Below are 27,296 nucleotides of genomic sequence, written 5' to 3' on the forward strand. Positions count from 1 at the left end.
ACTTGCAACGACCTTTCCTTCTCTCTCTCTTCTCTCCTACCATTCTCGCTTTTTCTATCACGTTCCCAATCAGTCTTTGTTTCCGAGTACATAGCTGAGGTTTTTATCACACACTTTTCTTTCGTTTTTGGTCTTGTTGACTGTTGTGCAAGAAGCGGAGGAGGGAAAGAGAGGAGGGATGAACAGAGAAAGAGAGGGAGCAGGGACGCGTGAGAATGCTGTTGATGTTGCCTCTCGTACCATATAAACTAATTCTGATGAGACGCAGGGAGGCACTGTCCATCTTGGGGAAGCGAGGCGAGGCATAGCAGCCGAGGTGCGACGGGCGTGAGAGCGTTTCCTGTTGTAGTTGGTTCAGAAACTTCCCTCGTTGGAACTTGGGAGGTTTTTGAAGGAGACGAGAGTGTGCATGCGGTCGAGACTAAATCTACAGAGCAACATCTATCTGAGCTGTTCCACCGACCCCATCAAACGAAAAGACGATCCTCCGCCCTCCTCGCTCAACCCGACTTGGCCATGAGCGCCAGGGTCTGGTAAGTCGTGTAGATGGCCGCGACGAAACCGAAAACGATGAGGGCGTAGTCGAGTCCCTTCGCAGTCCGAGTGAGGTGAGATCCGGATCGAAGATGGAGCAGAGGCGGCTGCGAGGAAGGAAGGCAAAGAGAAAAGTGAGAACGAGAGAGAGGAGAGGTCAGGCTCGAGCTCGGTACTCGAAGATTCTTTGCCGGTGACCGCACGAGGAAGGTAGAGAAGGAGACAGGTGCGATACTCACGTAGATGTAGCAAAGAGGAATGCAAGCGAAGGATCCGACGATGGACACGAATTTGTCTAGATCGTTGGAACCGAGCCAGGCCAGGACCATGCATCCGGTAACGGCGAAGGCTCGGAAGAGGTTCTTCTGCCATTTGACCTGTTTACGGAGAAAGGACGAGAGATGGGCGTCAGATCGAGAGAAAAGACGGGGGAAAAGAACAGGGGACGAGACGACTCACCTTGTGGTTCTTTTTCCCGCTCTTGGGCAGCAGACCGTTCTCCATAATCCTGACGGCAGGGAAAAGTTGCAGAGGAGTCGAGAGAAGAATGGCGAGAGAGTAGAGGAACTGGATAGGTTCGAAAGAAAAGCGAGAATCAGCGACGGGAAGAACGAGCTGAGGCAGAGAAAGGGAGACGGAACGAACCTGAACGACCTGAACAAACTTCCGATCCTGAGGAAGGTTCGAGATGACGACGGTCTTGACCTCAGATCCGTAGGCGGCGTATGAAAGGACTCCCGCTCCGGCGAAGAGGACTGGCAAAGGCGGGAAGAAGGAAGGTCAGAGGCGAGAGGGACGAGAGAACGAAGGTTCCAAAACTCACCAGAAATACCGGCCATGACTCCCGAAAGAGCTCCAGTGAACTGTTCTGGCTTCTCCATACTCTCGTAGATGGGAAGAACGAGTCCGATCCCCTCGAAGGCGAAGACGGCGGTTCTGGGGACGGAAAAAAGACCAGTCAGGATTTGGCTCCAGTTCGGACGACGAGCGAGCAGCTGGACTCACCCGATAAGAAGGGGGTATTCAGTAGGGTTGAAGAGTTGAACGTCGGCAATTCCAGAGGTGGCGAGAACCGATACTTCGTTCGAGGCGATGTAGACGACTGAGGAAGGGAAGAAGAACGCGTCAGTTTCTCGACGAGCGTTCGCAGCCAAAAGGTCTCAAATCGAACGCACGACCAACGAGAATGAAAGCATCGGCGATAAGGGCAGTTCCACTGAGTTTCGTCAAGGACCGAACGAGACTGAGAGGAAGGAAGATCGCCATCTGAGCGAGAATCAACCACTTGACATCGATCAATTTGGCTCCGTCGGTCACGGCGAGGAAGAAAGCTTGAAGGTTCTCGGCGACTATGGAAGCAAAGGAGTTCGAGTTAGTTGTGATGATGAGAGTAGAGAAGAAGGAAGGGGCTCACCGAAGATGGTGTAGGCAGCGACGAAACCGATCTGAGAGAAGGCGATACTGGCGAGAATCACCGTCCTCATCCAGCTTCCGTACAGGGCTCCTCCGATGTCTCCAAACGATCCAGGGACGACGGACCGGGTCTCGACGAGGAGGAGGAAAGACCAGAGGGAAAGGAATCCGATTCCGAGCAGGATTATGGACGAGAAGAGGATTCCTCCCTGTTTGGTTCGAAGACGCGTCACGAAAGTCAGCGAAGAGACGCAAAGAAGAACGAGGACACGGACGAACGTTGAAGAAGGCTCGACCCATGAAGAGGACTAGGGGTCCGAAGGGAGGAAGAGTCAGCTATGAGAAGGAAGGGGACGAGGAGGGAAGACGAGACGCACCTCCGGTTCCGATGAAAGCCTTGAGCAGCATGAAGACGGCTAGAAGAAGGGAAGAAGCGTCAGAACATGAGGTGCGAGTGAGGATACTCGTAGATACTCACCATCTGTCACAGAAGCAGTTCCTCGAACGTCCGTTCCTGGCTTTCTCCTTCGAGAAAGCGACCTCGACAGCTTGGCTCTCGACGCGGTCGTCGACGCTCCGAGCAAAGGAGTCGACTCGGAGTTGAGAACGGTGTTGATGGAGGGAAGGATAGGTCCATCATCGTCCTCCTCGTCCTCGTCTTCCTCCTCGAGATCTTCTCCAGCCTGTTGAGGAACGCAAAAGATCAGCTTTCGGCGCTCCTTCCCTCCGATTCTCTTCCCGTTCTCGTGTTCTTACTCACGAAGTGTCCGAAGAGGTACAAGAACTCGATGGTACTCCTGAGAACCCTAGGACCTTCCTCTCCTCTCTCGAGAGCCTTGGTTCGAATGAAAGCTCGTCTGAATCCTCCAGGTTCCTTGATGTGTTGGAACGTCGAATCGGCGGAGGTGTTTCTTGGTCGAGAAGGATGAGAGAAGGAAGCTGAACGAGTCTTCCTAACGGCTGCTGATTGAGGTCCATGGTCTTGAGCCCACTTGTAGAGATCGTGACTGAGAGCGAGAAAGAAGGAAAGAAGGAAAGACGAACGCAAAGTCAGTCGAGAGTTCCAAACCAAAGGGAGCGAGCTCGGCGCGAAGAGGAGAGGAAGGAGGGGAACGAACGTGACGTCTCCACCGTGAGAGTCGTAGGGCAAGGTGAACTCCTCGGTCCCATCCTCTCCAGGTCCCATAGTGCTCCTGTTGTGCCCGTCGCTGCTTCCGATACTGATTCCGCTCTCGTTGTGGTGCAGGGCGGAGGAGGAAGGGAATCCGAACTCGGGCGTTGGCGCTGCTGAAGCTCGACGATCCTGAGCTGAGACGAGATGTTTGGAGAGGATTCGAAGCTTGTCCTCTTCGGTGACATCCTTGATGTCGAAGGCTTCCGAGAAGGGATCTGCTCGATTGTTGGAGGAGGGACTGGAGAAGGGGAAGGAGGAGGAAGGGGGTTCGTCGAGTCAGCCCACGAGCAAGGAGAGCGATAACGCTGGCAAGAAAGAGGCCAGAAAGAGACACAATAGACGATGCATGAAGGAGAGGTATCTCGCTCGAGGAGAAGAAAAACTTCCTCTCGGTCCCAAACCGGTGGAATCGCTGTCGTTCAACAACCTGACGTCGGGATTCATCTCGATTCGAGCTCAACTCATTCCTCTCCCTTCCCATTTTTCCTCCTTCTCCGCCCAACAAGCTCCACCCTGAACAGCCAGGACCATCTAGAAACCTCAAACCAACTCACCTCGTCACTGAATTCGGAGTCAAAGCTCCAGAAGGACCAGCACCCTCCGCCGCCAACGCTCCTGAGCCTCCCTTCTGTTGAAGACTCGCACTGAGACCGCTCGCCTCTCCGAGACCTCCGAGCGCAGCACTGCTACTAGCCAAAGGGATAGCTCTCTTCTCTCCTAGAGAGGTCTGGACGCCTGATGTATTGGGGGAAGGGACTCGAAGGGGAATGTTGGGGATCGAAGAAGCAGGGGTGAAGGAACCTGGGTTCGACCCTGGAGGAGCGAGTCCTCCTCCTCTACCAGGAGAGGAAGGGAGCGAGATGGGTTTAGGGAAGGACATGGGTGGGAAGAGGAGGGGAAGAGAAAAGGAGGGTGGGTTGGGGAGCAAGATGGTCGTTGGAGGAGAAGAAGGGAAGCGCGAGGAGGAAAGGTCTTCAATTCGAAACAGTCCTCGTCGGAGACACGCGAAAGGAACGGCCATTTTTTGGGTCCGCTCTTGTTTCCTGCAGGCAGAAGCTTTGTGCGAAGAAGGCAGAGAAGGGGAGTCGTTGACCTTTTTTTCGAGAGAATGAGGGTCCCGTGAAAGAGAGCGACCCAGGAGGGAGACGCGCAGAACGACTCAGGAGGACGAGTCGGCGGACAGAGTTTGGTTCTATTGTATCAATCTCTTAGCGGCTTCAAACGGTATATCAAGGAATTGTTTTTTCTTCTACTGAGCTTCATCTCCAAGGGACGTCCAAGGGACGAAGGTCTTCCTGGGAGGTCCGTTGAAGAGGACGTTCGCTCGGATGAATCGACCCAACGCTTCTCGAGCGATGATCTTTCAAAAAGAGAGCAGAGCAGTAGTGAGAAAGAGACGAGATGGATGATATCTATCTCCTGCATATTGAAGAGCTAATACAAAAAAACCGAGAACTAAGATAGCAACTGAAGCGAGCAGACTCTTCGACCCCACAGAGTCCCTCCTGCCTTCGACGACTTCAACCTCTTTCCATGACCCAACGAAACCCGAGAGAGAAGAGAAAAACGAAACAACTAAGAAGAGGTGAAGAGGGTTCGGTACAAACGAATGTGCCAAGGAGCGAGTCTCCTCTCGGCGTGGTAGGCGTCCATCTCTGCAGAAAAGAAAAACAAAAGGCGAGTCAGTCAACGCGTCTTCCTCGTCTCAAACGGAGTGGGGCAGAGATAGACTCACCCTCGACGGTCAACCAAGACTTTCGTCCGGTATCGAGATCGATGTCCATAGCTCGGTAAGGGAGCTTTCGCTTCCAGACTAAACGATGAAAAGGAAGAGAGAGAGGGAAGGTCAGTTTGGATTCGACGATGATCGAGCGACGAGAACTGCTGTTGACTCACTCAGACCAATGATGTAGAAAGTGATGAGGATAGGAAGAGCGAGGAAAGTCTTGAAGAATCCCTCGGCAACGGCCATGCCATCAGGGTCCTAAAAGGAAGAGAAAAAAAGGAAGGAGCGCGGTGAGAAACAGTCAGAGGGGACGAGTCGAGGGGAACACGCTTCGAAGACGACTCACCATTCCTCCGATAGGCCAGAGACTGTAGATTCGAGGGAAAAGGACGAGGTCAACCTCTGGTTGATGAGAGTACAAGGCGAAGAAAAGGAAGAAAGAACGTACGCGATGTAGAACTGAGCGACGATAACGAGGACGATGAGGATGACTCCGAACCAACTTCCGTAGACTCCTCCGAGAGCCTTGAAGGGAAGCTCCCGAACGCTGTGGCCCTGGGCTTTCCAAGCCGCACGGAATCGGATGCTGTTGTAGTAGAAGAAAGAGGGGAGGAAGGTCAGTGAGAAGTCGAGGGGGAAGAGGGGAGGAGAAAGACGCGTCGAGAACGGCGGGTGGATTCGGTTGGAACTCACTGAGTCATGCAGATGGCACCCCAGGTGAAGAGGGTAGAGAGACCCGAAAGCGCAAGAAGCCAGTCGAAGACGGTGCTTCCAACATCGGCGACCTGGAAAAGGAAAGAAGAGAAAATGAGACGAGTCAGTCGAGGGGTTTCTTTTCGTCTTCAATCCCAAGTCTCCCTCTCTCCCTCGCAGGGCTCGAGCGCGGATGGGCTGATCCAGACGAGAGAAGATATTGGATCGGGAGTAGGAGCGTCTCGGAGGATAGACTAGGACGAGGAAAGGAAGACTCACGTTAACGTAGGCGATGGGAGCGAAAGCGAGGATGAAGAGGACGGAGTAGAGAGGTCGTCCAGCTCGATCAACGTAGGTGAACATCTTGGGGGCGTAACCAGTCTCAGCGAGGGCAGTAAGGGTCCTGGATCCGGCGTAGACACAGGAGAGACCGATGGAGAGGACGGAGATGCAGATGGTTGCGTTGATGAGGTGATCCATTCCGTTGAGTCCAGCGTCGAGCATGGCGATGACGAAAGGCGAGGCAGCTGAAGAGAGGGGAAGCAGGAGGAGGTACATGGAAAGGAGACGAGAAGGGCAGAGTCAGATCGATCTTCGAGGAGGGAGGACGCGTCGAAAATCAAGATTGAACTGACCAGCTCCACTTCCACCGAGCAATCGAGGCTCAGTGTAAGGAATCATAAGACCGATGATGGTGAGGGACGAGATGTAAATGATGGTGATTCGCCACTAAGGTCGTATCAGAAGAAGGCGAGAATCAGCACGAGCAGAGGATCGAGAGGGGGATGGAAAAGACGACTCACGAAAGTTCCCTTGACGGCTCCGGGCATCGACTCCCTGGGGTTGGGAGTCTCGGAAGCAGCAAGACCGACCAACTCGGTTCCAGCGAAGGAGAAAGCGGCGGTGACGAATACAGCTGAGAAGAAGGAGAGGAGGGGAGAAGAGTGAGATCGTGCTGATGCGGTTCGTTCGAGAGACGGAGACTTACCACAAACTCCTTTGAATCCGTTTGCGAATCCTCCAGGATTCTGCCACTTGGCTCCTCCGGTGTACTCAGAGTAAGCTCCACGGGCAGGTCCTCCTCCAGAGATGCCTGAAACAAGAGAGGAAGCGAACGAAGACGGACGATGAGCGACGGTATCGAGAGGCAAGAGAGAGGAGGAAGCTTCTACTCACAGATGATTCCGGTGATGATGAAGATGATAACGACGGAGAGCTTGAGGCATGAAGACCAGAACTCCTCCTCAGCGAAACCGAGGGTTCCAAACATGGCAGCGATCACGATAACGGCGAAGAAAATGGTGATCCACGCTCCGATAGGAACGCTCTCTCCGGTCCAGTATTGAACGGTGGTTCCGGCAACGGTGATCTCGAGAGGAAGGACAACGGCCCACTGGAAAACGTAGTTCCATCCCTGAGAAGCGAGAAGGAAGAGGGAGTGAGCTTTGTGCGCCAAGGGGAGAGGAGGGAGAAAGAAAGAAAGCGAACGTACCATGGCGAAAGCGAAAGACGAGTCGACCATTCGCTCAGTGAGCGTGTAGAATCCACCAGAGACAGGGTACAAGATAGCCATTTCACCGAGAGCTTGAGTAACGTTGATCAACCTGAAGAGGAGGGAAGAGAGGGGGGACGTCAGTGTCTCGTCGAACTGGACGCGTCTTCTACCTTTCGTTTCGAAGGAGGTTAAACTCACATGAGTCCGATAAGCGACCAGGCAACTACGAGAGAGACGAGAGGGGGCCGAATTAGTTGCTGAAAAGCGAAGAGGAAGAAGGGAAGAGAAGAAGGTTACGAACTGAGAACTCCAGCGGGTCCACCGTTTCGAAGAGCAGAACCAGTTCCGACGAAAAGACCAGTTCCGATGGAACCTGAAAGGGAAGAAAAGGAAACGAAGTTCAGCGTGGGCTCGAGGAGGCAGGAAAGTAAGGAAAGAGGGGAACAGAGACCGACCTCCGACTGAAAACCATCATCCAAGAGAAGGCAAGAAAGGGAAGAGAGTCAGCGAAAGTATGAGCGGTTGCCCTGTTCGAAGATGAAACAGAGCAGACGAGGAGGAAGGAAGCATGCTTACCAGCAATCATCTGCAAACTGAGGAGAACCAACCAAAAGAAAGGGGGTCAGCAGGGGTAAGGAAGCGAGGGAAGAGAGAAGACGACGAACTGTCTGGGCTTCATCTTCTTCTGGAGAATGTTGGCGCTGGCAGGTCGTCCCTCAGCGTCCTCGTTGGCCTGTCCGTGAGTGACTCCCTGGCTGTAAGAGAGAAGAAAAGGGAAGGCGGGAGGGGTGTTTAGCCGTCGAGAGCAACGCGCTCGGCTCGTTCCGGGTCCCAACTTTCTTGACGGAATGAAACGAAAACTTACTCAGTGAGTCCAGGTGCTCGAGTGTAGGACCTAGCGTTCAGACCGAGTCGAGTCCAGATGGACTCTTGAGAAGGGCTGGGGAGACGAGCAATCAAAGAGAAGGTCAGGGTTCGATCTCGCCCTCTCTTCTTTTGCTCTTGCTCTCCCTTCTTCTGCAAAACTCACTCGTAGTATTTCTGGTCGGCCGTCGCAACTCGCACACTGGCATCGGCATCGTGCTTCTCCTTGACGTAGTCTTTGTCGGACATGTTGAAGAACTATAGAGAGGGAGGGAGCACAAGGTCAGCAAGAGAGGGAAGGAAGGGGTTCAGCCTCGCGCGCTTTCCGCCCTCCCTTTGTTTCAACGATCGGAACGGATGCTCCCCCTAGAAGGAGGCCGAAAACGAAGAGGGAGAACAGACGTACAGGGAGGTTGGAAGAGGAAGAAGATGAAGTGAGTGGGTGTGGTGGTTGGAGGGGAAGAGGAGAGTGGTTCAATTGCAAGAGATAGCAAAGGAGGGAAAGGGAGGGGAGTCGGGGTCGGGGGTCCTCGTCCTTGGAAGCGAGGGCAGGATTTGAGTTTCTTGATTCAGATTGGAGTTTGCTCTTTCCAATTCTGACCTGCAGATCGAACCTATCAGTGACGCACTTTCAAGTTTTCACGCCGAGAAACCCAGCCTAGAGCGGTATCAGAGCTCCTCCATCAAGAGAGGGGTCGAAAGCTCATATACATCGCGATTTTTTGGTGTGGATCCGTTCGCGACGCGTCCGATCTCGACTCTCACCTCCTCGCCGCGGCTCCTGTTTGACCTTGGCTGCTGCTCTTCCAAGGGCTGGTCCCACCTGAGTCCCCCTTCTCGGGCCGTTTCGAAGTGAGGGCTGTGTATCGGGAGAGATAAGCGCATGCTCCTTTAGCACGAGGAGGCGAAAAAAATGGGTTGACGTTTGACGAAAGAAAGAAAACGTTGCTCTGAAGGAGCTTGTACAAGGCTTGAATCGGTCTCAAGGGAGCGAGTCGATCTCCAAGGAGAAAAAGAGTACCGAGGCTGCTGAAGTTGGTAATAGAAGAGAAGGAAGGGCCAGGCCTTGCGCGTGACGGACGACGGACGCGTCGAGGTTTGGTTCTCGATCCAAGGGGAGCCGACATTGATGAGGTCGAAAACGTTATTCAAAGACTCGGGAAGGTGAAAAATATCCTGGTAAACTCCCGAAGCGGCCTTCCTCCTCAACAATTCATCGAGCAGCGCGTCAACTCGCCGTCGGAGGTCGCGTCTTCCCTCGAATCTTCCTTTTTAATTCCCCTCTCAGCCTGTGCAATGCTAGAGCAGATCCTTACATCTCTAGATATTTCTAGACTGTAGGCCTTGCTATCTCGCAGCATTTCTCTACAGCAAGATAGCGGGAAAACGTCCAACTGCCCAGAGAAGACAATTCAAAGAACGAGCTCTCTGTCTGCTTCGCCGTGCCCGTATCTTTCTCTTCTCGGTCGTCTTATCTCTCTGTGATACAGGTATCATCTCCTCACCTCGCACGGTCCTTCGGTATGATAGCTCCGAGTTGAGAAGGTCAGCCAATCGCGACGCGTCTCGTTTCCTCACTCCTCCCACTTCCTCCGACCCTCGATCTCCTTGAACACCGCCAGCATCCCCACGTACATCACAAACTCTCGTCCTCCCACCTTCTCTACAGGCTCGAATCCGGAAGATCCCTTCCTGCAGAACATCGCTTTGTTCCAGTGCCAAAGATTCGAGTCAACGTCCGAGATGATATTCGCTGCTGCTGACCGTGTCGTCGATTCGAAAGATGGGAGCTCGGAAGTAGACTACCCTAAGCGAAGAAAAGGGGTCAGGGATGGGAAGGGAAGGAGAGAGACGATAAACTCACCCTTCAGCGTCGCGAGTGGTATTCCTGCCTATTGGATTTGAAGGTGCTCTCCTAGGAATTCAGAGCAAAGAAAAGGTTGATTATTGAGAGCTGCAGGAAGAGAAGGCGGGATTCACTAAGATCTGATCTCAACCCAAGATGAACCTCGAACGTCTTTGACTCGACGTGAGAGAACGTTCCCGTTTTCGCTCCCCTCTTCGCCGAACAGAACACCACTTGACCTGGCAAACTGCTCGACTGAGTTCCATATCCATAGAAAGTCAGGCTTTCGATGGACCCAAGGGTTAACTTTGATCGAGCCAGTTCGGTCACGGAGCTCGACCTGGAAGGAAACCAGACCTCGCATCAGCTTCGTCTGAACGACGCGTCGGAAAATGGGCAAGTCGAGCTCAAATTTCCCCAAAGTAGAATCCCTCCTTCCTTCAAAACTTGACTCCGTTTGCTCTCGATGTCCCTGATGGTTTGGTAGAACGGCGAAAAAGATATGACGTGAATGACGGCACTGCAAGAAAGAAATGAAAGGGGCGACCTTTCGTCTTCTTCATCTCAACTTACATGCTTCCGTCCTCGCTGAAAAGAAAGGAGGATCCTCGTTCGATGGTAGAGGGACGTTGACGTCGACGACTTCGAAGGCAGCGTTCGAAGGAACGAATCTGAGCACGAAGCCAAATGGATCATCAGTTCATCGCTTTCCTCGCTCGCTTCTCAGGATGAACTCACCCAGGGTTTACAGAAAACAAATACAAGCCAATGACTTCCGCTTTCGAGAACCTCGTAGCCATAGCGACCACCCAACGTCCCTCGATCCCGCATCCTGGACGCGTCGACGACGAGCGAAATTCAGGCTTCATTTCGCCTTCCATCTTTTCCTCTGTACGAAATTCGCTCTCCCAAATCCAGAACTTCTCCTCCATACTTCAGAAGGTCAGCGACATCTTCCTCCTCGAGTTCAGGCTCCCAACAGAGATCTCCTCCGTTAAGCGTTCAATGACCTTGGATTTGATCGTCGAAGGAAAGGGTGTCTGGTTGAGATGATCAGACGAGAAGTCAAAAACCTGGTAGGATGGAGGTTGAAAGAGGGAAGAGGGGACCTTACAGGTCGACGGAGAGAGGGCGGAAAAAGGTTTGCCTTGGAATGGAAAAGGATGATGAGCTCTCGAACGAGAAGGTAGAGGATGGAAACCTCACCTTCTCGTTGAAGTATGAACATCTCAGCTATACCAGCTTTCGTGGTAGCGTAGGACTGAAAGGAAAAAAGGGAGGAGCGGACGACGTGAGCTCGAAAGGAAACTGCAGCGCGTGTGCACTGTGACGAGAAGAGAGCACTCGACGCGTCGCTCCTCCTTTCCCGTCTCCTCTCTCTCTCTCTCCCCCCTTTCCAGCCCCCAATTCTTGAAACGAGCACTCAAATCTACATATATCAAGACGCCGAATCACAGTTCCTCCAACGCTCTCCTCGTCGCCTCCTCACTTAGCCCAGCCTTCCTTCTCGGCTTGCTGTCCCTCTTCCTCTCCTCCTCCTCCCCTCCACCGACAGCACCCTCCTCCTGTGGTGCCTCCACTCTTAGCCCCGGTAGCCCATCGTAAGGAGGGTAGGATCCTCTCTCGTAGGTCGCCTGAAGAGCGTTCCGGTAGTAAGAGTCCTTGAACGACGGATATTTGATGGGAACGAGCGGTGGTGGTGGGTCTATGCGAGCTTGGTAGTGGGCGAGGGAAGGTGGGAAACGATAGACTGGCGGGAGGTTGTTGGTGAAGTGGATTTGCTGCGAATTGGGAAGAAGAGAGGAATTGGGAGGTGAGCTGAGCTCGGACGCGTCGAAATTCGGGGCGAGAACGGAAAAGGAGGGAGGAAGGGACCCACCTGATAAACAGCTCGAACAGGTCCTATATCAAGATGGAAGTTTCCTTCGAGACCGTATGGACTCCTGGGATTTTTGAAGACTTCTCCTGTTGAACGACGATCGAGGGATTGACGAGGAGCTCCGAGGAGGGAGAAACCTGGGCACGACGCGAGAAAAAACGGTGAGAAATGAGGAACTTGAAGAGCAGGGCAGAGTGGGTAGAAAGAAAAGGTGGGCGAACCGATGGTTGTCATTCGATCTAGCCCTGGTTCGTGCTGGTTTGTCGTGATCTCTCCTCCTCTCAGGTGAACGAGATTCGAGAGCGGAACCTGGAAGAGCAACGAGTACCGAAGGAGGAAGCGGAAGATGTCAGCGAAGATTTTGACTTTCAACGGAGAAGATCGAGATCGTGAGATGGAGAGAAGATGGATTGACAGGACGAGAAGAGACGCGTCGAGTTCGAACTCACCAAGCACTCCTCCCACCCGTCTCCCAGCTCTCCACTCCCAGTGATTCCCAGCCGATGCGTGTGCAGATCCGAGTGGAAGAACGTAGAGGCGGACTTGATGTTGACGAACCTGCATCAGAATCCAACGGAGGAAAAGAAGTGAGCTTTCCGTTCGAGGAGGCGACTTTCGTCTCGAGAACGAGGACGACGTGAAACCGAGCTCACCAATGCGGCCACAGATGAGGATCTCCTTTCGGACGAACGAGGACGGATAGATGAGTGAGGTTGCAGATATCCCGTGTTGGAGTCATCCAGAGAGGGTCTGCTGGTGCTTTCTATTGAGCCGAAGAAAAGACGAAGTGAAGGGAGTTGGTGAGCTCGAGCTCGCACATCTGTCCTCCTCCTCCCTTCGCCAGGTCGCTGGTGAAACTCACGATCGTTCTGAACCCCACCCAACCACCTCTGACCTTCCCTTCCACCTCCTTCCTAACTGCTAAACTGATTCTTCCTTTGCAGACTGCCCACCTCTCTGAACCATCTCCTAGGTCTGGCGAGAGGTCGAGATCGATCCTTGAGCTTCCTCCGTAATCTGAATCGCATGCTAACGAGATGTTGTTGAGGTCGCTTTCGGATTGAACGTGGAGGACCGTTTGAGGTTGAGGATCGTGGAACATGTGCGAATAGAAGGTTCGTCCCCAGAAAGCTGAGAGGGAGGGAAGAAGCGAGGGAGGGAGGGTGAGGGTCAGCTCGGGGAAGTTCAGAGGGAGCGGGGATGGGTGGGTTGAGATGCGATGGTATGCGCGAGAACGAGCTCGGGAGCTATGAAAGGTTCAGATGAGTCGTTTAAGACGGGAATCGTCGTCTACCGAGCTTCATAGAGCTAGAGACAGCTCGATGAAGAGCTGAAGGAGGAAAGAAACGTCGGGTGTCCTCCCGACTCGGTTCCTCCTCTTCCTCCCTCTCCAGCACCTCCCTCGAAGATTTTCAAGAGGCTCGCATATAGCTGAGACCTCCATCCTCCTACGATTCTACGCGATTGTTACACGCTGCTAGAAGGGAAGCCCTCCCAGCTCTCCCTTCTCTTGACCTCCACGCCTTCCCCGGAGCACCTTCCTCCCCATCTCCCTCCGTTCCCACTCGTCCAAGGCGACCCTCTTTGCTCTCTTTCGAGCTCGTATCCCATAGATAAAGGCTCGATCCCAAGCAGCTTGTAGAGAAGAGTGGAGTAAGAGAGGAAGGAGACGAGAAAGAGGACTCACCATCGACGAACATGTCGGCAGCGTTGTTGGCGGACCACGACAGTTTCTGACCGAGTCGAACATAGCGAGGGATATTACGAAGATGGTGATAAGGAGCGTTCTCCATAGTTGATGACCGAGAGAAGAGGAGAAGAGTAGGTTTTCGTTGATGGTCGTTTGAGGAGAGAGAGAGATGGGAGGGAGGCCGGGGAGAGAAGTTGGCCCCTCCTCGACCTCCCTCCCTCCCTCCCTTCCTTCTTCTCTCTCGACTCCCATCTCCCTCAACTCCTGGACTAAACATATACACGTACACAAACGATGTCCGCCCTCCTCCCTCGCCATATCGCTTCTTCTTCCTCTCGTCGCGTCGTGGGCTCCCTCCTCCTCCTTCTTCCCTCAAGCTCACGCTCCTCCTCCTCCCCATCTCATCGACCCTTCTCCTCCTCGACTCCTCCCCGCTCCTCCCCTTCGACCTCCAAACCCTCCTCCTCGTCGTCGTCAACAGCATCCTCCTCCTCTTCTTCGACTTACAAACCCAGATCGTTACCCAACAAACCTCATCCAGCGTTCGCTCGAATGGACCGAGAGAGGGAAGCAGCTCAGCAGGCGGAGCTCGCCAAACACGAAGTCATAGAAGCTAAAGCGGATTCGTTCCATTACTACTGGAATGCTTATCAAAGTTAGTGGACATCGTACCAGTATCGCTTGAGGCTTTGGTGGGAGAAGAGGAGCGGGAAGGGAGGGAGGGTGAGCTCGACTCGACTCGACATCCTACGAGTCGACGCGAACTCGTTCTCAAGTTTTCGTTCTCAAGTTCTAGAGATTAAATCTCAAGAGGAGAAGATCTATATTTCTTTTCACTAACTAACTCCCTCCTCCTCCTCTCTCCTCCTCCTCCTTACAGAAACCCCTCCCAAAGCTCGTCTCTGGGCAGGAATCTCCCTCCTCCTCGCAGGCTACATCGGAGGCACCTACCTCGTCCCCGAAGACACCTACGCTCCTGCCGTAGAGGACATCAAACCCATCGTCGTCCTGCGAAAGAACGGGACGATCAACAAGGATCTGGTCGAGAGGAAGGAGAGGGAGATGAGGTTGATGAGGGAGGAGATCAGGTTGATGAGAGCCGAGAACCAGGTGAACGAGCAGAGGAAGAGGGAAGGCAAGAGTTTGTTGGAGAACAAGGCGGGAGGGAAGAGCGGAGGGTTTGGGGTTTGATGGGAGGGGAGGGGACGGATGTGGTTTCGGTTTTTGGACGGGGAGGGATCTATGCTGTTTGATAGCTGTTGTGAGAGATTTGGCAAGCACATAAGAAGTCTAGGTAGTTGATCTTCCAGAGGACCTTTGTTCTACTTCGTCCTCGCTCCTGGATCTGGCATGTGGAAGGGATGGACGACGCGTCGCGTGCGGTGGAAGTCTCGAAGGGACAGGCTCTTCCCTTCCTCCCGTCCCTTTCAAACTTTACTCATAGGAAACCAAAGCAATGCTGTTCATCTGCGATGGTGAACTGAGAATAAACCTCTGGCGGGAAGCGCTTCTGAGACGCTCGTCCGTCCGTTCAGTCGAGCAAGACCGTCGAGGAAAATGTGAAAAAAAACATAGAAGATAAGGCGAGCCCAAGATGATAACGATTCCTATAAACTTTACGATATTCCCAGTACGGAGGTACAATGATAAATGAGCGAAAGCGAACGAGGAAAGAAGAGAAGGGGGTTCGATGAGGTCCGAGGGAGCGACGCGTCGAGTTTTAGACGATGCTCTCGGTGTCGTTGTAAGGGGAGAGAGGGTCGTAGGGGAACTATGAAAGCACGAATGAAGTAACTGTCAGCTCTACTGAGTATTTGAGAACGCTGAGGCGTGGGGAGTTCGAAACGACAAGGAGGAAAAGAAGAAAACGAACCTTCCTGACGGCGACATCTCCGGAGTAATCCCACAGGTTGGCATTTAGAGCGGCCTGAAGGTGAGCAAGATAACGAAGGGTCAGGGTGGGTTCGAAATGGATGAGAAGAATGACAAGAACGAGACGGTGAAAGAACGACGAACGAGATCAACAGTTCCATCAGCGGCCATACCACCGAACCTCTCGACTTCCTGGACTCCCGATGAGTTGTAGTTGATTCGAACGGCTTGTCGACTAGCTCGAGAGGGGTCGGAGAGAAGGTAGTTGTGGGGGCTGGACCGAAGAGAGGGAAGAGAAGAGCGTCGTCGAAAGAAAGCCTCAGCGCTTGGTCTCGAAGAGGAAGAGAGAAGATGGATATCACTGACCTGATCATGAATCCCGACTGAGCGGTAGTAAACACGGTGTTTGGGAGATCTCCACTGTGTCAGGAGAAGAGGGAGGAAGAGGGAGGGTGAGTTTGTGGTCGTCGATCGAAGAGGCGGATAATTGTGAGAGACGTACGTGTGAGGGGTGTGGTGCATTCTTTGGGCAGAAGAAGACAATACGAAGAGTGAGAAAAGAGCGTAGAGGAAGTATCGAGAGAGTCGACTTACCCCAAGTTGACTGACATAGGAAAAGGGCGGAGGACGAGTCAGTTCGGAATGGAACGAAAGAAAGAACGAGCTTGTTGACTCACTCCATAGAACTAGATCTTCCTGAACGAGGGACTCGCCGTCGAAGAAGTCGGAGAACTTGACGATGGGATCTGAGGAGCCGTAAACGAGGAGGGAGAAGAAGAACAGAAGTCGCGTCAGCGTGTCGTTATGTGCCAACCCCGAAGGTAAATACTCACCAGCAGGAGCGTAGGCATTGTTGGCGTGAGCGCACGAGGGTTCGGTATCATGTTGCTTCGTGACGTAGAGCTGGTGGGTCGCGAAGGACCTAAACGGAGAGGAGGAGAGAGAAACGAGGGAGAGTCAGACTTTGGAAGGGCGACCTGTCGCCACTTCCCTTCCTCGGGAATCATCTTGGAAGTAGGCCAGGAGGACGCTGAACTGAGGGGGAAATAATCAACAAGGGGAGAAAAGGACGAACTGAGACTCTCGCAGGTTGTCGCTTTCCTGAATTGTAAGATGCATTCCGGCTCCTCCTCTGCTCGGGTGAACCTTGAAACCTCGAGACTCGTTGAACTTGTTCTTCGCGTCTTGGTTCTCGACGATGTAGCTGACTTGAGCGTTGGCGGACCAGTTCTGATAAACCAAAGAGCCAAACGATGAGTTCGAGTTTCCGACGATCCCAAGACGTTCAACTCACAAGCTTGGAGTCGTCTTCAGACTGGAGAGTAGATCGGTGGAGCTTCATGGTTGATCGAGTGGCTGAAAGTTACAGCAGATGAGAAGTATCAGCCTCGGTAGGATCGAAAGACGACGAGGAGAGGAGAAGCAGAACGAACTGTTCGACCACGAGTACTTTACTTCCTCGGCCTTGATCTCGTGCATAGCAAAGGAGTTGTTGGTACCGAGAACGTCGATATCAACCTTCCAAGTGAGGACGTGGTCGTGCATTGATCCTAGAAACAGAAAATGAAAGGAGTGGTCAGAACTGTCGGCTCGACGACGCGACGAGAGAACGAAAGCCAACGGACCTGAGAGGGCATCGTGGATCTTGTATCCGTAGTCTCCGTTCTGAGCGGCGTTGGCACTCTGGATGTAACCGGAAGCTCGGACGACCTTGTTGGAGAAGCGAAGGGAGTCAGCGCAGGCGAATGAAGAAGAAGAGACGGACGGAAACGAACAGTCTCGATGGATCCGTCAAGAGAGAAGATGTAGTCGGTGTTGTAGTCGTAGTTACCGACGGTCGAGACTGATCGAAGAGTTAAAACGATGTTCTTCGTAGCGGAGACGTAGGCCATCGAGCTGTGTCGCTGCATCAGGTATCCAGGATCGCTCTCGAAGAGGCAGATTCCGTTGCGGTGCGTTTTGCTGACTTCGGCTGAGTGGAAGGTGGTATCGAGGAAGCTGCAGTGAAGGAAAAAAGCGAAGGAGAACAGATGCAAAGACGAAGAGGGGTGGGAAGATCGTCAGCTTTGACGGCTACATGTAGATGCGGGAAGACGCGAAACAACTCACGTAGAGTACGTAGGGCAGTCAAATCCGCTGATAAGTTCGAATGCATACGGCCCGAATCCGTAGAATGTATCAAGGTAACTTTTTCGCGTGAACAAAGGAAGAGAGAGAGGTCGCGTTCAGTTTCGTCCTCCTCAGCCGTCTCGTTCCTCGGCGGAGGGCCCAAGTTCCTTTACTCACCTGGTTCCACTCTGAACTGGGTCATTTCCAGCGTAGTGAGCAATGGCTTCCTGGAGACCTGTGAGAAAATAAGGAATGCGAGAGAGAGAACGAGAGAAACGTCAGATCGCGTCGAGCACTGCAGAGGACGGTCAACCACTCACCCAACTCGTAAACGATTCGATCTCCCTTGTACTTGATGTCGAAGAGCTTCATTCCAGTATCTCGAGTGAAGGTGATGTAGAAGGAGAAGTCTGGAAGGAGGTGATCGCAGAGTCAGCAGGTGAGACGCGTCGAGTTTCGTGCTCGTCGTTCCTCGTCGAGGACTCCGAGGAGAGCTCACCCATCCACTCGACGTATTTGTTCTCCACGTCAACTCCGAATCGCTGACCATCAGGCTGCGATCAACGAAACGAAGAGAAGAGGGCGTCAGTTTGAGTTCGAGACAAGGGAACGGTGGACAACGAACCTGGACGGTGACGGGAGGAGATTTGTCGTCCTCAGGGAACAGATCTCCAACTCGGTCGGTTCCAACCCAGTCTCCGGAGTAGTTTATGGGGATCTTCTCGATTCCATTCTCCCACGCTGGAATAAGAAGGTGAGGAAAACGAATCAGAAGAGGGACGCGTCGAAGCGGTCGACGAAGAGGCTCACCTGCTCGGAAATCAGCAGTCGTACTGTAGAACTGATCGTTGTAAAGCCTTGGAGGAAGAAAAAAGATGTCGTCAGCTTGAGAATCCAGAAGGTGCGAACTGAACGTGAACTCACCATCCCAGCAACTTCCATTTCGAGCTGTCTCTCCCAGTCTTACTCCATTTGACGTACAATCCCTGAGGCAAGAGGGTCTCTCCGTCGAAAATGGAAGCGTTTCCGTCTGGGTATCTCCAGAATCCAGCCCAGGCAACGATCTGCTCCTGTCCCTCGTCGTCGGTCTCTCGCCACAAAGGATCGATTCCCCAAAGGTCGAGCGTGGAGTCCTCGTCGAGGGTGTAGGTAGCGTTGAGGAGATCGAGGATAATATCGGCGATGGGGTTAACGATGCTGAACTGTATAGGAGGAAAGGGAAGGGTTGCGTGAGAAACTCGTCGAAAGGAAGAAGTCGACGGAGAGGTCGTAAACTCGAGCTCACTTTGAATTCCTCATCCTTCGAGTAGTCAGCGTCGTAGTTTCGAATCTGGGAGGAGCCAGAGGTAGTCGTGTAGTCGAGAGATGAGTAGGCTAGAGGGTCGATGAAAAGTTGATGGAGGAGAGGAGGAGTCGATGAAAGAGAAGGGTGTCAGTTGACGCGACCCTCGACTCCTGAGCACAGAATTTCTCCTCGTACTCACTGGTTCGGTTGCTGATGGGAAGAGGTCCGACGATGAAATCTTGGAGGTAAGGCTGAATCAACGACAAAGAAGGAAAAACGGTCAGCTCAGGTCGAGAGGAGTCACGATGCGAAAACGCAAATCGAGCAGAGCTCACCTCCTCGAACGCTCCAAACATGATCATCGCCTTCGCATATCTTTCAGGGGCAGTCCCATTCCCATCTAGGAAGTCCAGAGCCAAGGTCTTGTTCGGGGCGACGAGATCGATAACGCTAATGGCATCTAAGTTGAGGAAAGAAGCACAGGTGAGTCGCGAGCTTGTGTTGGATCTCCTCGCTCGAACTCACTGTCCCATTCTCCAGCATCAGCAGAGGCAGTCAAGTTGAGCTCCGTTTGGTTGTGAAGGAAGCTGATGACTGCAGCCTGTGAAGAAAGGGAAGACGAAGTCGCGGAGTCAGCGGTTATCTCCCTTCTCCCTCCTCCTTCCCCATCACCTCCAGCCTTAGGAATCGTCTTCAGACCGAGAGTCAAGAACGAGAACTTTACTCACAGCTTCGTCGTTGGTCAAGGAGATGAAGATGTTCTCGTACGGCGCGGTGAGGGAAGAGGAGGCGGTTTCCGAGGTGATGTTGAGGACCTCACGTCGATGATGTTGAGAGTTTCCAGCTTGTTTCGGCCATCGAACTCCCGGTACCTTGGGCGAAGGACGAGCGAAGGTAGAGGAGACGGAGAGGAGGGTAGCGACCGCGAAGGAGGTCGAGGAGAATCGCATCTTGAGGAGAGTCGTCGATGTGGTTGGAGAGCAGTGGGCTGAAGGAGGAGCGGAAAGGGTTTCGGACAAAGGCGAGAGAGGAAAGTCGCAGCAAACCAAGCAGTTTCCAAAAAGAAAAGCCTTATCGGAGAGCGAAGTCGAGAGAGACGACGCGACGTGAGAGGAGATGGAGAGCGTGGGCGATGGATCGGTCGGGTGAGAATGGACGAAAGGCGCCGATACGAGCTGCAGTCCTTCCCTAAAACAGTTCGACAGCTTGAACGACTGCTGAGTAGATCAGCTACCAGGTTCCAAGAGGGGATATCAGCTGCGACGAGACCTCTACGAGCGAGGGGTTGCTCCCGTCGAAAGGAGCGCCGGATCTTTCCCTGCCCTTTGAGATGACGGGAACGGAACGCCTGATCCGGAAGAAGGACGATAAGAGAAGATGAGTGAACGAGGGTACATAAGGGGTTGGAAATCTCGCAGCGTCTTAGACGTGCTATTTTCATCTTCTTCGACGCGTCCGGTTGAACTGACCTCGTTGCCGACCTCTTCCTCCTCCTCCCTCTCCACCCGCGTTTGATCTCGAACAGTGCTCACAGGCCCAGCTGCGATCTGCGTTGAAGAGCTTTCGACGTCAAGGCAAAAAAAAGCTTCAAGGTCGTTATAAAACTACGATCCAAACCGAAAGGAACGAAAAGCGAACGGCGAAACGAACGTGAGACGCGACGACGGTCCTGTCAACGAAAGGAGATGAGCCCGTTATCACAGAATAAAAGACGGGAAGAGGTAGACAAATCTGGAGGTAGGACCTAGAGACGAAGAAACGAGAAGGGAAGGTCAGCGAGCCGAAACAAGCAAGCAGCGAGAAAGGAGGGAAAGAGAACGAACCACTGGGGAACGACGAAGAAGAGAGTTTGAGCTGCTGGGCTCAAGGTTGGGAGATTGGAATTGAGTGGTAAGACGAGCATGGATCTGAGGTGTTCTGGAGTTGGCTGAGGAAGTAGAAGTCGCGGAGGAGGAGGAGGAAGACGAACTGGACGGAGGAGGTTGAAAGGAGGTTGGAGGGCTGAGACTTCGTTCCTGGGTTCGAAGGAGGCGATGTGATGTGAGAGCGAATGTCGGATTCTGACACGAGGAGATTCAAAGGCTGGGTCTGGCTGAGGATCAAAAGCAGGAAGAGGGGGGGGGGAACCGTCAGACGGTCGTCGAAACGGGTCCGGGACGGAGGAAGGAAGGGAGGAGATGGAAGCTCACCCTTGAACTGCTGTTTCAGAGACTTGCAACGAAAAAAGAGACGACCGAATATTAGCGAGAGTACAAGAGCTTGGTAGGGATGAGGGTGGGATGCTGGCTTGAAGGAAGGAAAGCTGAGAGGTCGAGAACAATAGAAGCTCACTCGCACAGGGAAGGAGTTGCTATGAACAACCTGCTAGGAACCAAAGGAAGTTGGCCAGGTGCGGTGAAACCAGTGAAATTAGAGAGCAAGCTCACCCTGCGAGACCAAATGAGGTTCGAGAAGAGAAAGAAGGGAAGAGATGGTGGAGGATGGGAGGGAAGGAGGGAAGCAGAGTCGAGCTCACCCTTTCCTTTCAGCCCAGCCAAGCTGCCCCCTTCCTTCCCCTCACCCACGACAACGACGAAACCTCATCACTTCCTTCTTCCTCAGCCCATCAGCTGAAACCTCTCCATATACTCTCCGTCTCAACAACAGGAAGAAAGTTTTCCAGCAGCTTCGGCTTTCGACGGACGAACCTTCCTCTCTCAGTCTTCTTGGACACCTCCATCTCTCCCCTCAATTCGTCGGCCCTTCCTTCCCTCCAACCACCATGCCCACCTTCCCTTACACCCTCCCCGTCGAGCTCATCGAGCGGATCATCAAGCTCTCCTTCCTCCCAGCAGGTCGACGAGATCCTCCTCCATCTCCTCCTTCAACCTCCCTCCTCTCCGTCTCCAAAGCTGTTCGACTCCTCGCCCTCCCTTACTTCTTCGAAGTCGTCTCCATTCGGAGGAAGGAGGACTGGCAGACTTTCTTCGATCCCTCGTCAGGGATCTTTGTTGAAGGGGAGGAGGGAGAGAGAAGATGGAGCTGGGTCAAGGAGCTCGTCGTCCCCCTCGAGTTCCCTCCTCCTCTCAACACTCACTACACATTCGGTCAACCATCCTACTTCATTCCTCTTACCATTCCAAACTCCAAGAAGATCGATTGCCTACGCTACCTCCCCTTCCCAACAGAATCCTCCGACTCTCGTCACGGCTCCGATCGCACCGCACTCCTCGAGCTTCTCGCCAACGGAGAGGATCCAGCCATGGTTTTCGAAGCTGAGGGAGAGACGGAGAATGTATATGTGCATGATGAGTCGGAGGACGACGACGAGGAGGAGGAACCACCCAAGAGGAAGCAGGGAACGAGGAAGAAGCAGACGAAGAGGATCAGTCGGCGACATCGCGAGTTCCCGACGCTCGAAGATTTCCTACAGTCCGAGGAGGGTCTCGATCGCACCAAGTTCTCCCTCTTCGAAGCCCTCTCCGAGGTCCTCGAGGTGCTCGACTCGGATTTCTACCACTGCATCCTCCCCACCCAACTCTCCCCTCGACTCCTCTTCCTCCCGGAGGCTCTCCCCTTCGCGTCTCTCTCCGTCGTCGAACCCAACCCTCACCTCGTCTTCTTCCCCGACGGACACCAATCGAACGGATCCATCAACCTCAACGTCGTTCGATACCCTCAGACGCGGCCCTCCTTCAAAGGCGACCTCAGGGAGGACGGCAACGGAGACGTCCCTCTCGTCGCGTCGAGGAAAAGTTGGCAGTCGAACGGTCCTGTGGTTCTCGACGGGTTCAAGGAGGGTTGGTTGAGAGAGTTCAAAGAACTGTTGTTGGAGGGTGGGAAGGAAGAGGAGTTGGGACGGTGGAGTTGGAGATCAAAGAGAGGAGTGGTTCGACCGCTGAGGGAGCTTAGGGACGAGCAGTGACAAACTAGCTGGTGAGTTGGCTTCTCCGTTCTACGCGCTTCGAGGCGAGAACCGTCTTCGATCAAGTAGGAAGGGCTCTCGTCGAGGGGTCCGTCGCGTCGAGCTGTCGTCCGAAACTGACCTCTCCTGTTCTCTTTCCCTTTCCTCCCTTCCCAGATACTTAACCCTCTACATAAAGTGCGATGATGATAGGGGTTGGTTATGTATCATGTCTGCATCACGACGAAAACGACTTCTCAACAGTGTGGGTGCGAAAGAGAAGTTCACGCGTCGTCCTCGCTCGCGAGTCAGAGCAAGAAGCGCCTTCCTTCCCCTTTCCTCCTTCTCCCACTTATCCTAGTCCAACAAAGCTGCGAGAGAATGCCTTACCTGTACAACTTCCTTTCAGAAGCAAACTTCACCCAGATACATATAAAGTCCCTGCGATGGCGAACCGGCCAGACCCGGTTGCTCTTTTCAAACCTCAACCTTCATGCTCCGAGCTCGCTCCTTCTTTCCCTCCAACCTCTTCCTCCCCCTTCTTTCCACACGAACCATGTCCAACTCTCTCTTCAACACTACTCGACTCCAAAACAAGACTGTTCTCGTCACTGGAGCCAGCGGAGGAATCGGAGCTGCGACGGCCATCTTGTTCTCAAAGGTCAGTGAGCTCTCTCTCCTTCTCTCCGTTCTTTCCTTTCGCGAGCGTCCTACTTTCCCTCTGGACCGGAGCTGACCTCTTCTCGTCGCTATATCTTCAGGCCGGTGCAAACCTCGTTCTCTTTGCTCGACGTGAATCTGAGCTCTTGAAGGTGAAGGAGCTGGCCGAGGAGGCGAACAAGGAGGGAGGAAGCGGAGCTGGAGGAAAGGTGCTCATCGTCGTTGCCGATATGTCGAAGCGGGAGTCGATTGATGCGGTGAGTTGCATAGTAGAGCGAGAGAGCTCGAAGGACGAGAAAACTGATCTGTTTTGCTTCGGATTGGGGAACGGAAAGGCTTTGGAGTCGGCGAAGGAGGAGCTCAAGGACGTCGAGGTGTGAGTCGACTCTTCCCTCCTTTCCTTCTCTCAGTCAGAGGCCCCATTCTGACCAAGACCTCCTCGCTTGATACCTCCTCATCTCTAAACAGTCTCGTCAGCAATGCGGGTCTCGTTAAGGGAAGAGAGTCCATCGGAGACATCGAGAACGAGGACATCGATGTGAGCTCTCCATCTCCCTTCCTTTCCCTCTCCATTGCTTTCCTCTCCCTTCTGAGCTGATCCCTTGCGTTCCGCCTTCTTTCAACAGGTCATGTTCAACACCAACGGTTCGCCCCTCTCTCTTCATCTATCTCTTCCCTCAAAAGGGTTGCTTCTACGCGCCATCGACGCTGACGTGCTTCTCTCGCTCTCGTCCGTCCAGTCATTGGTCTCATTCACCTTACCCAACAGATCGTGAAGTCGTTCAAGGCTCGAAAGACTGGTCACATCATCTCGTTGGGCTCGGTTGCAGGATTGGAGGCGTATGTAGGGGGAGCCATCTACTGTGCTACCAAGTTTGCTGTTCGAGCTTTCGGGACGACTCTGAGGAAAGAGCTCGTCGGCACTCCCATTCGAGTCTCTGAAGTCCAGGTGCGCTATCCTTTCTTCCTTCGTTCTGTTCCTTTTGGATCGAGGAGCTTATCCAACCCCCGACATGCGTTGTCCTCCTTCCTTCCTCATCCAGCCCGGAATGGTTGAGACTGGTGAGTCTTCTCGTGTCCATCCTTCTTCGCTCGAAACGAGATTGAAACTCACCACCTTTCCTCCCCGTTCTCCAGAATTCTCTCTCACTCGGTTCCGAGGAGACAAAGCTTCAGCCGATGCTGTCTACAAGGGTGTTCAGCCTCGTACGTCTTTCTTTCCTCCCTTCTTTCCTGCGTCCACGTGCTGCCTCTCGAAGCCTGACTCGACGCGTTCGACTCTTCCCCTCTTTCTAGTCGTTGCTCAGGACGTCGCTGAGGTTCGTCTGATCCGCTCTCTTCTTCTCCTCACCTTGGAGCTTCGTCTGACCTGTCTCACCCCTCTCGCAACTCACAGGAGATCCTCTGGGTCGCGCTTCGTCCCAAACACGTCCAGATCGCCGAGGTTCGTCTGGTCTTCCGCCTTCGCCTCAGTTTCGCATCTCTTTCTTTGATGCCGACGCCTCACGAACTGATCCTCTCTCGACATCTTCTCTCTTTCTACAATAGCTTCTCGTCTTCCCTTCGTGTCAGGCCAGGTCAGTTCGCCGTACTCGTTTTCTCTCCTCTTCTCCTCCTCTCGTACTCACGCGTTCCTGTTTCTCTCTTCCCTCTTCCCTCTTCTCACAGTCCGACCGTCGTTCACCGGGAGTAGATTCGCCAGACTGTTCTATTCGATGAGTTGTATCCAGCAAGATCACGACTCGCTCTCCTCCCTTCTTCTTGCTTGCTCGAAAGATGAGAGAAGATGTGATTGATTGTTCGACCGTGCGATAGTCTAGCGAAAAGAAATGAGAACCAGACAAGTGCTTGTATGTAAGAGAGCGAGCTAGTGGAACAGACAGTAGAAGTGGAAGAGAAACAGACAAGGGAGACGGAGACGGAGACGCGCTTCGAGCGAGCGAAAAGACGAAAGGAGGTAGAACGATACGATGTGATTGATGTGATGAGAGAACCAGGAGCCCAAGGAAGGAAAGGAAGAAGAGAGAATTTGAAAGAACGAACTATAAACAAATGCAAAACGAGACAAGAGAAAATGTCCAGGAAATCGAAAACGAAACAACAGTCGCGACGCGACTCGACCCAACCCCCCCTCCTTTAGTTCTCCTCCGTGAACCCCTCCGCCTCCGCCCAAGTAGGCATCCACCCCAACTTGCCCTTCTTCACCTCCTCGACCTTCGCCTCCGTCTTCTCCTCCTCGACAGCAGCATCCACCTCCATGCCCATCTCGATCTCTCCCCATCCGACCGTCGGCGTCGTCTCCCCTTCCTCGTCTCCGCCCATCCTCCAATCCAGCTCTCCGCCTTCCATCTCCTGACTAGCAATCATCAACGCTCGAAGTCTCTGTCCGCTCCTTTCCGGCATTCGAACCATCTCGGGCGTTCCGGGAGTCGGAGAGCAAGGGAAGAGAGGAGGAGCGAGAGCGGGAGCGTCGGGTCGAGCGAAGGTTGTTTCGACCGAGTCGTGGAAGAAGGAGGTTGTGACACCAAGCGTTGGGGAAGTAGGGGAGTAGATGGACGTGGTCTGACTTGAGGTCATGGATTCCGAGCGAGGGAAGGCGGACGAGGGTGGTGGGAGAGGAGGGGAGTGATCGAGAAGAACGAGGAGAGAAGCTGAGGTTGGGTGACGAGAAGTCGAGGAGGTCGAGATGGGAGGGAAGGCGAAGCTGGAGGATCCGGAACCGGTGAAGGAGCTGGAAGGGGAGGTTGGGATCCGTCCTCGAGAGGGAGGGAGAAGAGGAGGAGAGTCCGGTCGTCCTCCTTCGTTCGACCACTGCTGAGTGACTTCGAAGTCGTCCATGATCGAAGAAGCCGAAAGACTTCTCTGGGATCCTCCGAATCCTCCTCCGTTGGAGTTCGGGCTGTAGACGAGGGTCCTGGGTCGGGATTGGATCACGGCGGAAGGAGGAGGGACGGGAGATCCTGAACGACGTTGTCGTCGCTGAGAGGGAGGGTGTCCGTCGTCCTCCTCGATGTTGAAAGGAAGGGAGAGAGCGGCGCGTTGATGGTGCTTCTTGGACGAGGAGGAAGGGGAGGAGATGGTTCGACGGTGGTGGGCGGTGCTGAAGCTCGTCCTGCGAGACATGGGTCGACCGTGAGAGTTGTAGTGAGAGTTGGAAGGAGGAGAGGGAGGAGTTTGAGCGTGAGATCGTTTGATTCCTTTGGAGATGTGCGAAGGGAAGGGGATGGATCCGAGGTTGGTCGTGTCCTGAAGCGTTGGTTTCCTGCTCGGCGTCCTAGGCTCTCCCATTGCTCCCAACCCCAACCCCAGCTTCCTCCCAGTGGGAGTTGAGCTTCCTCGATGTGATGCTGCTCCTCCTATCCTCGGTGGGGTTCCCATCCAAGTATCCCGAGCTCCTCCAGCTCCAGCGACACGAGGAGGCGACCCCAGCCCTCCCACGACGAACCCCTTCTCCATCTCGAGGATCTCGTTGAGAACGTCGCTCATCCTCATTCCCTTTCCATCCCCTCCAGCTCCCCATTCCTCTCTCTCCTTGCCCTTCCCACCCTTCCCAGATCTCAGCGGCACTCGAATCCTCTCGACTTCCTCCTCTTCGTCCTCCTCCTCCTCCTCGATAACATCTCCTCCGTTGGCTCCTCCAGCACCGGCGCTACCTCCAATCTCTCCTCCCCATCCCAACCGAGAATTCCATCCCCATCCGCTCCCGCTAGCTGACGAGCGCGTCGAGATGGTGGAGGCGAGCGACTCGTTTCGTCCGTGTTGACCTCCTCCCGATGGGAGAAGATCTGGCGTCCGAGATCTCGAAGGATGAGTGGAGATGAATCGGTTGGAAGAGGTGGAGGAGGATGCTGAGCAGGAAGTGGTAGAGCGAGAGAGGGAAGAGGAAGAAGCGTCTCCTCCGGCGTAGTAGCTCTCGATGGACGACGTCGAAGGTTGTTGACGATGTTGAGACGACGACGACGACAATCCTCCGAGTCCTCGATCTAGCTGCTGGTTGTGCTGCTGCTCGAGGTACTGAGCCTTGAGGTCCGCCAACGCCTTAGCGTTCGAAGAAGCCAGCTTCCTCGCCTCCCGATCTCTCCTCCTCTTCTCGAGCATCACCAGCCTCTCCCTCTCCATCCTCCGATAGTGCGACGCCTGCCAATCAACCTCCTCCTCTCCTTCTCCATCCTC

General features: G+C 53.8%; 9 protein-coding genes across 9 annotated transcripts; 3 read left to right on the top strand and 6 right to left on the bottom strand.

Annotated features, from left to right (window-relative positions):
* Positions 1-500: 500 nt before the first annotated feature.
* Positions 501-4,001, bottom strand: BDY24DRAFT_415017 (transmembrane amino acid transporter protein-domain-containing protein; the record flags this gene model as incomplete). Its single annotated transcript, XM_076643397.1, has 14 exons — positions 501-641; positions 774-911; positions 994-1,101; positions 1,180-1,289; positions 1,358-1,470; positions 1,540-1,636; positions 1,710-1,883; positions 1,949-2,156; positions 2,227-2,255; positions 2,325-2,363; positions 2,426-2,630; positions 2,708-2,954; positions 3,066-3,359; positions 3,676-4,001. The coding sequence occupies 14 exons, from the start codon at positions 3,999-4,001 to the stop codon at positions 501-503; spliced, it is 2,229 nt and encodes a 742-aa protein (XP_076497054.1).
* Positions 4,002-4,507: 506 nt separating this feature from the next.
* Positions 4,508-8,424, bottom strand: BDY24DRAFT_388480 (amino-acid permease inda1). Its single transcript, XM_076640364.1, has 20 exons — positions 8,306-8,424; positions 8,066-8,157; positions 7,901-7,975; positions 7,701-7,790; positions 7,612-7,628; positions 7,491-7,496; positions 7,337-7,408; positions 7,234-7,258; positions 7,033-7,144; positions 6,717-6,954; positions 6,529-6,633; positions 6,344-6,456; positions 6,176-6,269; positions 5,820-6,067; positions 5,541-5,632; positions 5,296-5,433; positions 5,194-5,215; positions 5,018-5,105; positions 4,857-4,934; positions 4,508-4,776 (listed from the first exon to the last, which is right to left on the bottom strand). Exons 2-20 carry the CDS (start codon positions 8,146-8,148, stop codon positions 4,697-4,699), a joined length of 1,776 nt encoding a protein of 591 aa, XP_076497055.1. The 5' UTR covers positions 8,149-8,157; positions 8,306-8,424; the 3' UTR covers positions 4,508-4,696.
* A 1,049-nt stretch (positions 8,425-9,473) lies between these two features.
* On the bottom strand, positions 9,474-10,545 carry BDY24DRAFT_415019 (uncharacterized protein; the record flags this gene model as incomplete). Its single annotated transcript, XM_076643398.1, has 3 exons — positions 9,474-9,604; positions 10,319-10,416; positions 10,484-10,545. 3 exons carry the CDS (start codon positions 10,543-10,545, stop codon positions 9,474-9,476), a joined length of 291 nt encoding a protein of 96 aa, XP_076497056.1.
* A 607-nt stretch (positions 10,546-11,152) lies between these two features.
* BDY24DRAFT_388482 (uncharacterized protein) lies at positions 11,153-13,488 on the bottom strand. The gene is made up of 7 exons (XM_076640365.1): positions 13,312-13,488; positions 12,487-12,755; positions 12,278-12,387; positions 12,074-12,182; positions 11,846-11,933; positions 11,625-11,761; positions 11,153-11,526 (listed from the first exon to the last, which is right to left on the bottom strand). Exons 1-7 carry the CDS (start codon positions 13,415-13,417, stop codon positions 11,197-11,199), a joined length of 1,149 nt encoding a protein of 382 aa, XP_076497057.1. The 5' UTR covers positions 13,418-13,488; the 3' UTR covers positions 11,153-11,196.
* A 77-nt stretch (positions 13,489-13,565) lies between these two features.
* On the top strand, positions 13,566-14,549 carry BDY24DRAFT_54684 (uncharacterized protein). The gene is made up of 2 exons (XM_076644977.1): positions 13,566-13,969; positions 14,195-14,549. The coding sequence occupies exons 1-2, from the start codon at positions 13,609-13,611 to the stop codon at positions 14,503-14,505; spliced, it is 672 nt and encodes a 223-aa protein (XP_076497058.1). The 5' UTR covers positions 13,566-13,608; the 3' UTR covers positions 14,506-14,549.
* A 352-nt stretch (positions 14,550-14,901) lies between these two features.
* Positions 14,902-19,547, bottom strand: BDY24DRAFT_388486 (copper amine oxidase). The gene is made up of 25 exons (XM_076640366.1): positions 19,309-19,547; positions 19,106-19,181; positions 18,916-19,040; positions 18,780-18,831; positions 18,581-18,669; positions 18,220-18,497; positions 18,106-18,152; positions 17,921-18,036; positions 17,795-17,849; positions 17,616-17,705; positions 17,473-17,530; positions 17,296-17,373; positions 16,962-17,184; positions 16,812-16,896; positions 16,620-16,736; positions 16,481-16,542; positions 16,262-16,416; positions 16,020-16,108; positions 15,864-15,932; positions 15,781-15,790; positions 15,689-15,709; positions 15,553-15,606; positions 15,331-15,460; positions 15,188-15,241; positions 14,902-15,085 (listed from the first exon to the last, which is right to left on the bottom strand). Exons 1-25 carry the CDS (start codon positions 19,528-19,530, stop codon positions 15,035-15,037), a joined length of 2,406 nt encoding a protein of 801 aa, XP_076497059.1. The 5' UTR covers positions 19,531-19,547; the 3' UTR covers positions 14,902-15,034.
* A 1,599-nt stretch (positions 19,548-21,146) lies between these two features.
* On the top strand, positions 21,147-22,733 carry BDY24DRAFT_388490 (uncharacterized protein). The gene is made up of 2 exons (XM_076640367.1): positions 21,147-22,495; positions 22,641-22,733. The coding sequence occupies exon 1, from the start codon at positions 21,342-21,344 to the stop codon at positions 22,482-22,484; it is 1,143 nt and encodes a 380-aa protein (XP_076497060.1). The 5' UTR covers positions 21,147-21,341; the 3' UTR covers positions 22,485-22,495; positions 22,641-22,733.
* Positions 22,734-22,963: 230 nt separating this feature from the next.
* On the top strand, positions 22,964-24,928 carry BDY24DRAFT_388492 (NAD-P-binding protein). The gene is made up of 12 exons (XM_076640368.1): positions 22,964-23,124; positions 23,225-23,380; positions 23,459-23,499; positions 23,592-23,661; positions 23,750-23,768; positions 23,864-24,072; positions 24,167-24,185; positions 24,261-24,329; positions 24,420-24,442; positions 24,520-24,567; positions 24,672-24,700; positions 24,792-24,928. The coding sequence occupies exons 1-12, from the start codon at positions 23,020-23,022 to the stop codon at positions 24,814-24,816; spliced, it is 813 nt and encodes a 270-aa protein (XP_076497061.1). The 5' UTR covers positions 22,964-23,019; the 3' UTR covers positions 24,817-24,928.
* Positions 24,929-24,938: 10 nt separating this feature from the next.
* Positions 24,939-26,705, bottom strand: BDY24DRAFT_388493 (uncharacterized protein). The gene has a single exon (XM_076640369.1). The coding sequence runs from the start codon at positions 26,613-26,615 to the stop codon at positions 25,260-25,262; it is 1,356 nt and encodes a 451-aa protein (XP_076497062.1). The 5' UTR covers positions 26,616-26,705; the 3' UTR covers positions 24,939-25,259.
* Between the last annotated feature and the right edge of the window lie 591 nt (positions 26,706-27,296).

The sequence above is a fragment of the Mrakia frigida genome (genome assembly GCF_051309035.1).
Source record: "Mrakia frigida strain ATCC 22029 unplaced genomic scaffold BDY24scaffold_14, whole genome shotgun sequence".
NCBI lineage: Eukaryota > Fungi > Basidiomycota > Tremellomycetes > Cystofilobasidiales > Mrakiaceae > Mrakia > Mrakia frigida.